Source organism: Phocoena phocoena, chromosome 9 (assembly GCF_963924675.1).
Source record: "Phocoena phocoena chromosome 9, mPhoPho1.1, whole genome shotgun sequence".
Classification (NCBI taxonomy): domain Eukaryota; kingdom Metazoa; phylum Chordata; class Mammalia; order Artiodactyla; family Phocoenidae; genus Phocoena; species Phocoena phocoena.
The window spans coordinates 79,163,032-79,174,865 of record NC_089227.1 but is presented as its reverse complement, the minus strand read 5'-3'; the positions used below and the strand labels follow the sequence as shown (position 1 = coordinate 79,174,865).

Below are 11,834 nucleotides of genomic sequence, written 5' to 3'. Positions count from 1 at the left end.
TTCTGCTCCCCTCCCCCGCCATAATTTTCATGGCTACATGAAAAAGATCATGAAGAGGACGCTCGTCACATAGAAGCTCATGACAGCAAAAGTTTTTTGAAGCAAACTAAGCAGCCCAAGATTGGATTGGCTAAACAAATGATGGAATATCTATACGAAGGAATCCTTTGTCATCATTACCAATGATGTAGCAGACTATCACATGGAAAGATACTCCCTAATCATCAGTAACTGACAAAGCAAATTACAAAAGGAATGCATGATATAACATCCTTCTGGTGATAGTATAATGTGTTGAAAGGCTATATACCAAAATATTAACAGTAATTATCTAAGGGTTGTGGTATCATGGGTGATAGGCACTTGTTTTATTTTTTACTTTTATATCCAATTTCTTCAATAGGCAACTATATCTTTTGTAATAAGCTGTATTTTAAACTCAAAGAGGACATAGACTTTGCCATATTTATTTTTGTATGTCTGGGACATAGCACAAAATATTGCTCAGAATTGTTCCATAACTGTTTGCTGAATTAAGAAAAATATATTTAAATATGTTTCTATTTAGCTATGTTAAATTAAATAAAATTTAGATATGAGATAAATATAAGAAATATCTATTCTTTAAGGCAAGAGTTATTTATGGCAGTCATAGCCAGAAGATAGCAATATGTCACCAGCATGACTAATCACAGAAGAAACATGACCACACAGGTCAAGCCAAATAACTACAGCTAAAGGAGGAAGGAAACCACCAGGCATCACTAGTGACCAGAAACAGAGCCAGCAGTTTAGCTAAGGAAGGCGATGAATATACTGGGTCCTGGGAGCTGCACCCTCACCTGAAGGTCGAAGAAATCCAGGCTGTAGGCTAATGAGACTATTCAAGCTTCCTTCACCTGTCCTCTGGAATTGAAGTGAAAACGGCTCCCCTCTTCAGAGCCCTGATCAGTGAGCTTGTTTCATAGCCAAGAATCCTCCCGTGGGGAAGAGACCTCTTGTCAGAGAGGCAGTGTGGTCTGGAAGAAGGAGATTTCAAATTCTACATGAGAAACAGCGCTGCCACTAACAAAGTGTGTGAGTTTTGGCAATCAAGTCATATTTTCTGGTTTTACTTGTTAAATATGAATTATAAAAATAGCTCCGTAGTCACAAGATTGAGGACGAAATGCGATAATGACTGAAGAAAAAGTTAAGACGAGCCATAACTAGGTGTTAAACTATAAAATGTATAATACTACCTTTACTCCTGGTAATGAAGTCATTTCACAACACTCTGTGGTGCAAGAGGAAAGACCTTGCCTTCTGGTGTTAATGTAGTTTCACCAAAACAGCCAATAAATTCCACTCACCCCTACCTACCTCCTACCTACTAATCTACCTCTTGACTGGTGGGACAAGAGCTGAAGGCAAACAACCAGCAGAGTTCCGTCCTTCTCTGTGAATCACAGGAGTCGGTAGTTGGGTTCTTGCTAGCGCGCACGGGACCTGTCTGTCCTGGCAGACGCAACAAACCAGATCCCTCCAGAGCCCCATACCCACTGTGCTATATATACATTTCTTTCTGTCCAGAATTTACCATCTCGCTCATGATAATTAAGAATGAACCTTGTAACCAAAACCTTGATCTCAGTGAGGATAAGATCCATGTGGCGCTCAGCTTTGCATCCTTGGTTCACAGCAGGATACCTCGAATGCAGTAGGTTCAGTAAATGTAAGAAGTGGAACAGGGTCCAAGCACTCATGACACTTGATTTCCACCACAGAACTGGAATTCTTTGACTGAGGTGTTTGTTCAGCTACCCTCTTACTGCACCCCACTTCCAAACGAGGCTTTGAAAAATTGGATAGATCTTTTCCCAAAGTCTCCAGGTGAGCAGACAACGTATTTTTTGACTGGTATTTTTTTTCTATATTGAAAATATTAAAATATAATCTGCACTTTGGTTTTGGAGATCCACCAGGTATAAATGGACTTGGTTAAATAAATGGACACAGGCAAATCTATTTAAATCACTGCACTTAACCAAGCCAAGGTTTTCAAATTAGGGTAACCACGAATAGGGGTGTTAACAGCTAGAATAGCAGGGAGCCGTTTTGCTGAACTTCGATGTCTAGAAACGTGTACTAACAATCCACAGGGATACGTTTGCATTCCATACTCATTTTCCTATCGTCTGACCCCATCTTCTTCCATTCTCACATTGGTACCAGATAGCAACCCATTCCACATAGCCACACTTGTCCAAATAAATAGCCATTTACTAATCTGTAAAGGAACCCGGAAGGAAAGATGGATAAAATAAATAAGTAAATGTACAGAGAGAGAAAAAAAGATATAAAATGACTGTGTAGATAGATGATTAAAACAAAAAGCATGGTAACAAAAGGGAGACAGTAACAAGGGAGGAGTTAGGGATTGTTAAATTAATACTCACTGGAATTATAAACAAAATTGATTTCTTTACTTATTAAGTCTGCCACTTCAACTCATTCAAGTGACTTCAATATGAAAACATAGTGGGTAAGACAGTATAAGGCAAATGAAATTTAGGGTCAAGTGGAAACAGCTTCACGGCTTGTCTTTTGGCTTATTAGCTGAGACATTGAACAAGCAACTTTTCTGAACCTTAGTTTCAATATATGTTAAAAAAAAATAAGAGAACCATTGTACGAATTACTGATAATACATGTGAAGCTCACAGCTGATAAGTCGGTATTCAAGAGGTAGTATCCATTAACTGTGATCATCTATGTTACCAATTAACCCCTAACCAATATAAGGGAATATTATGATTCAAAAGAAGCTACTTCCTATGAGAAAAAATGGAATTAACAGGGGTGGGGAAAAGAGTCTCCTTGGGGCACTCAAGGTGAGGCACATGCAGGCAGACAAAGATTACACAAAGGGAGTATTTCTGATTTGAACATTGCTCAAGGTGAAATTTTATTGTTTAAGCAAGCTTTATCAAAACAATTTACTTCTTTTTTTCCCAAGCTTTATGAATTAAAAGAATTTATGGGCTTTCCTGGTGGCGCAGTGGTTGAGAGTCCGCCTGCCGATGCAGGGGACACGGGTTCGCGCCCCGGTCTGGGAAGATCCCACATGCCGCGGAGCGGCTGTGCCCGTGAGCCATGGCCGCTGAGCCTGTGCATCCGGAGCCTGTGCTCCACAACGGGAGAGGCCACAACAGTGAGAGGCCCGCGTACCGCAAAAAAAAAAAAAAAAGAGGCAATGAGTGAAAAGAATTAAAGGTAATTTATACAATGAATATTTTTCTTGCACTTTGTCTCATGCCTTTTAAAAAACTTTTCTTTTTACCTTTTGCTTTTTTTTTTTTTTTGCGGTAAGCGGGCCTCTCACCGCTGTGACTTCTCCCATTGCGGAACACAGGCAGCCGCTCTGCTGCATGTGGGATTTTCGCGGACCGGGGCATGAACCCGTGTCCCCTGCATCGGCAGGCGGACTCTCAACCACTGCGCCACCAGAGAAGCCCTTGCTTTTTCTTTTTAAGTTAGTGTTTCCCATTCTGAAAGTACTGTGACTAAGTAGAAGCCACAGTGAAATATAAAAAAACATGGAAAGAATAACAAGTAATAGATGTACTTTCTACTCCAGTTTTAAAACTATTGACATATTTTTCATCACTTCTAAGATAAATGAAAAACAGATTTTAAAAGTGTCCCCGAAGAATGAGATTTTTAGTAGTCTAAGCCACTTGGTAGAGCACTACAATAACCACAGTGGTAAGATCCAAACTTTTTATTATATATCCCCTCATTTAAAAAGCAAGCATGGGACTTCCCTGGTGGCACAATGGTTAAGAATCCACCTGCCAAAGCAGGGGACACAGGTTCGAGCCCCGGTCCGGGAAAATCCCACATGCTGTGGAGCAACAAAGCCCGTGCGCCACAACTACTGAGCCCATGTGCCACAACTACTGAAGCCCAGACACCTAGAGCCCATGTTCTGCAACGAGAAGCCACTGCAGTGAGAAGCCCGCACACCTCAACGAAGAGTAACCCACGCTCAGAGCAACTAGAGAAAGCCCATATGCAGCACCAAAGACCCAATGCAGCCAAAAATTTTAAATTAATTAATTTTTTTAAAGTAAGCATGTTTCATATATGTATATGTATTATACATGTATAAATTTTATATACATCCTATGATGCTGATATAATTTATATACTAATATTATACTAATATAAAATTTATACATGTCCTATTTACTGATATCATACTGATGTAATAGAAATTTTTTAAATGCTGAGATTTAAAATATAGAAAAAGAAGCTCTAATTTTTCATTTAGTTCAGAAGATTTTCCTATACTCCCTGGGATGAACTAGACTGGATTACAAAATTAGACGTTTCAAGGTTTTCTTTGCATCTTTAAAAAAAGTTAGAAGAAATAGAAGGCTTGGGTCATTGAAGTTTAATTTATCATCTGAAAGTAATTCAGGTTTAATCTAGCAAGTTACTGTATGCATGTTTGAATCACTATATTTACGCTATTATGATGAAGTGTTTCCTTGTCTGAATAGCAATTATGGAAACAGAAAGCATTTGTTTATTACCTGATAAATTGGGCCCTAAATTCTTTATTTAGTAAAATAATAACTCAAAGAAACGTTTTATCTGGTGTGTATTACTAGCCAGTCATAATTCGTTATTAATAAGAATCATAAATAAGTAAGCTTTACACAGGTATGGTAGATTGTTGTCATATCCACTAGACTATACGCTTCTTAAACTGTGCATCTTATAACCCTTTCTTTCCCCAATGCACATAGCATCTTATATATAGTAGATGCTCATGAAAATGTCTGCATTATTATTTCTCTTCATCATACTTGCTCATGCCCTTGGGCAACTAACCCTGTCTGTTTTACAACAGGTTTGATGAGTCTGCTGCCTGATGCTTCTGTCAGTAGCATGACAACGTCCACACACTGACTTTTGACAGTTGCTAAAAGAAACCTGCAAATGAACCACATTCAAACAAAGCTTTTAATAATAAATAAATAAGAACTTGGCTTTATTCAAGTGTTGATATCACCTTAACAATTTTTCTCCTCACCACACTCTTATTTCTCTCTCTTCCCTAACTCACCGACAATTTAGTAACCACAGACTGATTGTAATATAAGGGGTTGAAATGAAGGGGAGAGAGTAGAGAGAAAGCTGCTTTAAAAATGGAGGACTGAGGCTTCCCTGGTGGCGCAGTGGTTGAGAGTCCGCCTGCCGATGCAGGGGATACAGGTTCGTGCCGCGGTCCGGGAAGATCTCACATGTCGTGGAGCTGCTGGGCCCGTGAGCCATGGCCGCTGAGCCTGCGCGTCCGGGGCCTGTGCTCCGCAACGGGAGAGGCCACAAGAATGAGTGGGGCCTGTGCTCCGCAACGGGAGAGGCCACAAGAATGAGTGGCCCGCGTACCGAAAAAAACAAACAAAAAAAATGGAGGACTGCCTCAGAATATTTATTTTCCCGAGGAAAAAAAAAATCCCCAGAAAGCTTTCCACCCAAGAAACATCTGAACTTACAAATTAGATCTATTATTTAGTTTGTGCCTAGACATGATCTATGGGTTTTGGGGTTTTTTTTTTTTTTTTTTTTTGGTTTGTTTTGGCGGGGTGGGGGGAGCTGTCAGTATAATTTATCTCTAAGGTTGTCTCCAATTCTAAGCCTGATTCAAAATTGGAGAAAAACAGTGGAGCAAACACCAAAATTCTGGAGTCCCTCACCCTGTCCACCTAAAAAAAAAAAAAAAAAATCCCCGCTCTCTTTTTCACTCTCCATTTTTGGGATGACCTAGTTCTTCTGCAAGGAGAAAAAGTGGCCACTGGGGTGTGCCAGTGTGAGCAAAGGTACTACTCTTGATTTAAGATAAAGCAATGCCCGACCCAGCTGGTCTCCAATCATTTCATAACTTCTGGCGGACTCTGAATCTCGGTCCCCGGCCCGGAGCAAACAAGCCGCGGCAAGCCGACTGTCCAGGCAGAGAGATTGACAAAGAGGACCAGGCCCGGCGGCAATACTTCCCAAGCAGGGAAACGCAGGGGCGCGCCGGCCTGCAGTCTCCGGTTTATTCTCTGTGACTGGGACACAGCTGGCTTTGAATAAGGACATTAAGTATACAGCACCATAGTTCGGTCTCAGGCCCAGCCTCTGGTCGGTGGCACTCGGCCATTCGTCTCCGCCAGCCAGGCCCTCGCCCTGGTTCCTCGATAAAAGGGATGCCCACCAGCTCGCAGTCACACCTGTTGGGTGTTTCTCCACTCGGAGCCTCCGCCCCAGCAAACGCCTCCGGCCCGGGCGGGGAGCGGGTGCGGAGCGTGGTACGCGGTCGGAGAGGCAGGGCCGGGCCTTCCCCAGCGGACCCCCGCGGGACTCAGCGCGGAGGGCTGGGGCGTGGAGGGGGGACTGCGAAGGCGGGAGAGGTCGACACGGGCTGAGAGGGGCATGGGGAGGGCCGGGGGAAGGGGCGTCGCTGCTCGCGTTACGCTTCTAGAGCCTGCAGCAGAGGCGGCGGGGCTGCGCCGCGGAGGAGATGGGGTTTGCACCAGCCTCTGCATTTCTCCCCTCGGCCCCGGCGCCACTGCACCTCGCCGGGCCTCGGCGCCCGATAGGCCGCGCAGGGTGAGCGCGGGCGCTGGCCGGCGGCACCTCGCCCGGGACTGGAGGCGAGGGCGCGGCGGGGCCGCGGCGGGGGGACTCCGCGAGCCGGGCGGCCCGCGCATCCCCCAATCGCAGCAGCTCCGGCCGCCGCCCGGCTGCGGCCGGGACGGAGCTCCCCGCGCGCCCCCCGGGGGCCGGCAGCGTCCGGGAGGCGGCGCGGGGCTCGGCCTCTCGGCCCCGCAGCTCCGCGCACCCGGCAGCGGCGGCGGCAGCGGTGGCGCGGGCTCGGGCGCCCCGGCAGCCTCTGAGTCGATGGCCGGCAGGGACGCGGACGACGAGGGTCCCACGCGGAGGGGCGGCGCGGCGAGGCTTTCGGGGGCCCCCGGCGGGCGGGGAGGCGAGGCAGCCGTCAGCCGCCCAGAGCTGCTGTCCACTGCTGAAGCGCCGGCCGAGGGCGCCGCGCTGCCCGCCTGGATGCGCCTCTACTTCTACGGGATGCACGGGATCACCCTGGACGTGCTCCTGTCTGCGGCGCGGCGCTTCGTTCGCAGCCCCGACCTCCGGATGCTGGGCTTCTCCTCGCCCTACCACTGCCTCCTGCACTCGCTCACCCACTTTGCCCTGGAGAAGGTCTACCTGCAGCAGCGGCGCTGCCCCAGCGCCTTCGTCTTCAATTTCCTCCTCTACCCCTCGGCCCACGTGGGGCTGCAGACCCTGGCGGGCGCGTTGCTCAGCCAGGGCAGCGGGCCGGGGGGCGCAGCGGCGCCGGGGGCGCTGGACCTGGCGCTGCAGTACGTGCTGGCGCTCTACCACTGCCAAGTGTTCCTGAAGCGCTTCCTGCACTTACGGTACCAGCCGCGGCAGCAGCAGCAGCAACAGCTGCTGCGGGGCGCGCCCCCCGCCCCTGCAGGCGCCCGGGTCCCTGCGGCAGCCGGCGGCCGGCGGCGGAGACCTCGCGGCCCCAGGGGCGCCGGGGGAGCCCCCAGCCAGGGGCTGCCGGACCTGCTCCGCTTTCTTTTCTTCGGAATGCACGGCTTTTTGGATGAGATTTTCTTCACATTCTTCTTTAACCTGCTGGGGCAGGGGGACGGGACAAGCAGCGGCCACACGTCTCTCTGGTCCTTCTTTATGTACGGCAGCTGCAGTTTCGTGGTGGAAAAGCTCTACTTCCACCTCCACTACAGTCGAGGCTGGGGCACCTGGAAGCGAGTGCCCTTCTACGTGATCTTCATCTACGCGTGGGAGTTGTCCTGGGGTCTGGGACTCCGCACTTGGGGTGCTTGTTCCTGGGACTATTCTCACTATCCGCTCAATTTCATGGGCCTTATCACCCTGATGTATTTACCTGGTTGGATATTCCTTAGTGTGTACCAGGACCTACTTTCCAACGTGTTGTGGCAGGTGCAGTACGTACCAACTAACTAAGACCAAAAAAAAAAAAAAAAAAAAAACAGTCACTGGATTTCCATGAATGAATGTGATTTATTTTTACACACTTAAAACGTGGTGAGGTTTTTTTGGTTTTGTTTTTGTTTCTTAGCCTTTTAATTTTTATACATTTTACTAAACTTTTTCAACCTGTTTTATTCGATATTTTAGTTTTTCTATTTGGAATTTCTGCATAATACTACAATACTTTGAAATATTGCTGGAAACATAACTCAAAGTACTTAACTCGTCAATATTTTAAAACCCTCACTAGCCCAAACAGCAAAACCATCATACCTTAACATCGAAAAGCTGTAGTATTCACTTATTTGGGTGGGGGGATAGCCACTGATTTTTCTTTTTTTTTTTTTAAGTGAGGAAGTTCTTCAACTCAGAGACCAGTGATTTTTACAAGATTTGGTGAAATTTTCTGATTTAATGATTTGTTTACTTTCTTTTTAATCCAATGTCATTTTAATTCCTTGCCATATTTACCAATGACTGCTGAAAACCAGTCTTGTACTCCTGAGACTACAGTTAATAGCTCTTAAAGTGCCTCTGTCTAGCACACAAATGAAAAGAGACTGACAAATTTGAAAACACATGCTATGGATCAATTTTTAGACAAGAAATCTTTTCTAGCAACTCAGGTAACACTGTGTTAAGATATTTGATCTCCATCCTGGGAATGATTGCTTTCCTATGTGGGTTAGCCTTAAACGCCAAGTGTGTTAACTTTAATCAGATCCTGTGTCATCTTTGGCTGTAAATTTTTGTCCCCGTGCAATAATGTAAAATGTTTACTTTACGTGTACAAGGGCCAAGCAAAATTATACCACCCTCAGTAGTGTTCTAACCATAAGGACTCTTTCCTACATGGGGCTTCAAGAGTGAAACAGTTCCATGGAATAAAATGAACCGGAATATTCACCCTAATTACATTAGCCCTAATTGTTTTTGGAGAATACAGATATGTGTTTTCAGCCTATTTCTGCCATGGCTCAGTTGTAAACATTTTTCTGTTTCCTTTGGGGCCCATACAGATTTCTTGGGCCAAGTCCGATGTAGTAATGTGCATTATAAGTCAATGATAGCTTTTTGGTGACTCATTATTAATGTCTGGAAGCTTGGAAGAATGGAAGTTAAAAGAGATGATGTAAACCATTTTAAGAAATCATATCTAATCAATTAATAATGTACTTTAAATTTATTTGCTGTGTTTTCATTATATTTAGAAAAGTCAAGTAGAACTGAGTATGGCTCATCCAAGGATGACTAATACCTTCTCAGTTTTCATTACAAAGAAAATTAGGAGAACTTATGGTGTGCATAAATGAACATATATTCCTATTCAAATTATTAGTTTGCCTATGCTATAAAAAGGGACTTCTTTCTGTTTTCAAAAACATGTTTGCTATGACAGTAAAAATGAACATGCATTTAGATTTAAGTCAGGCATAGCTCTAAGAATGTTATATTATTTTAATCTACAGTCCGAGGTCGTGAGGTAAACTATAAGTAATGCTATAGGATAAACCCCACCTGTGAAATAAATCCTGTCACACTGATAGTGTTAGCCAGTCAAAGGCTGAGTAGAAAGCTAAAGTAAGCTAAATGTTTGCAGAGAGTAAAAGTATCACTTTGTGAAAAAGGTTTCTGAAAACCTGGGGAGAGAAAAAGTATAAGTATAGACACTAAAGTTAGATGCTGGACCAAATATTTGTGATTCAAATGTGTCACATGTGCATGAATCAGAGTTGAGCGCGGCACCTCTCCACACCACACATTCCTGTGAAGCCTTAAGCAAATCCGTGGCTTCTGGAATACTTGCTAAATGTACGTATTCACAGTGCTGTCATTCACATGCTCCTCCTCAACCCTGCTTAATCTGCTTACCAGCATTCTTGGGGTCAGAAATCCATCAGGAAGTAGGAAAGCCTGCTATTTTGTTTGTTTTGCTTTTCCTGTTAATCCTATTTAAAGGAAAGGTCAAGATTTTTCATTCATTCAGTTCATTCAAGAAATGGTTATTGTGAACCTGCTGTTTGTCAGGCACTTGCCTGGACCCTGTGGAGACAGCAGTGACCCAACATAGACAAAATCTCTGTCCTGATTGAGCTCACAGTCTAGTGTTTTGATTTATATGTGATTATACTTATTTGCAAGGCTACTGTTTCAGTAATAGGCAACAAGAAAGGCAGATGTTGTAAGGGCTCTCATCCAGCCTCTCCTTCAATCCATCCTCTCTAAAACAAAAGCCCATTAACAGTCCCCCTGCTAGTTCTACAAAGAGCTCCTTCATCTGTTTTCAGGAAGTGATTATCCTGTCTATTAACTCAGCACCTTGCTTTAGGGCTTCTCATTCTGTGTTTACTCAACCTCTTAAAAGTAACATTTTGCTGCAACTTTGAACGTTTAAAGAAAAAGCAGGGAAAGGAAAGAACCATCAGGTCAATCAACTTTGTTACTCATTAGTAGTTCAGATATAGAAATGATAAGGCAATAAAATAATAGTTAATAGTTAAGTAGTGCTTACCACCTGCCAAGAACTGTTCTATTATCGTATATGTATGATTGTAAGTGAATATATGTACATAGCCATGTATATCCTAAATGAATATATTATTTATATATCTATCTCAAGTATATATGTATTTAATTTTAAGTAATGTATATCTTATGGTTCATATATGATATATATTAAAGATACATACATATCATATATGATATGTATATACCTTAAGTGTATCTATATGTACACAAACACACACACATATTTACTTAAAGCTCTAACAACTTTCCTTTTACATGAGGACAAAGAAACTGAAGCCCAAAGAGGTTAAGTAACTATCCAAGTCATACAGCTATTTATCAATAGATAGAATCCAAGTACACTGGGCTCCAGTGTCTTCTTAACAGCATGGCTGTCATGTCTCTATCTACTGACCACAGTGATTTTGAATCTTCTGTGGATTTCACCTTACAATCTGTATTTCTCTTCTCTTGCGCTATGACAAAAGCAAGGGCAGCTGTATAAAAGCTAGACACTAGTAGCAAAGACTCTCTTTCATGTTGCCTCTTTATTCCATGGAAAATTACAAGGGCACTAATACCAGGTTGCATAACTGACAATCAGCTTAGTTCTAATCCCCAGGTGGGTGATAGTCTATATTCAAGCGGTGCTCTGAAATAGAGTTCTTCATTTGAAGTCAGATGATCTTGAGTATAAGAATAATATATTGAAATGCAAGATTCCTCATATCACAAGCTAGGAAAATACATATAATTATTGCTATACATTTAATATAGCACTCAGAATTGGCTTCACTGTAAGAGCTAAACAGCCCAAAAATTAAAATGAAAATTTTGCAGATATTTGTTGAGTTCAATTAAACACCTCAGAGTCTAAGAAAGTTCTTAACAGAAAAATATGAGAAAAAAAGTAATAAATATGGTTTTCACTCCATGTTTAACTTACACAGTGCTGAAATTTCTTACTAGAAGTGCTTTAAATTTTAAATCAATTCTATTTGGGCTTTCAATCTAAAGAGAAATGTTAAGTTTTTCATGTAATCAATGAATATAGACATTCCTATGCTATACAAGGACTCCAACAAGGTTGATAATCCTTTCAATATTTCACACATTTCACTGTACTTAACTTTAATATTTTATTATAAATATTTGACATTTTGTGTCAAACACAGCTTAGAAAAATATGACATTCTTTGTTGTTTAAGAAACATCTAATTGGTTAATCCTATCCCTTTAAAAAATAATAATTT

The 11,834-nt window shown here is 43.1% G+C and overlaps 1 protein-coding gene across 1 annotated transcript; it reads left to right on the top strand.

The window, feature by feature from the left end:
• The first annotated feature begins 6,933 nt into the window (after nt 1-6,933).
• Nucleotides 6,934-8,046, top strand: TMEM229A (transmembrane protein 229A). The gene has a single exon (XM_065884404.1). It carries the CDS (start codon nt 6,934-6,936, stop codon nt 8,044-8,046), a length of 1,113 nt encoding a protein of 370 aa, XP_065740476.1.
• Nucleotides 8,047-11,834: the final 3,788 nt, after the last annotated feature.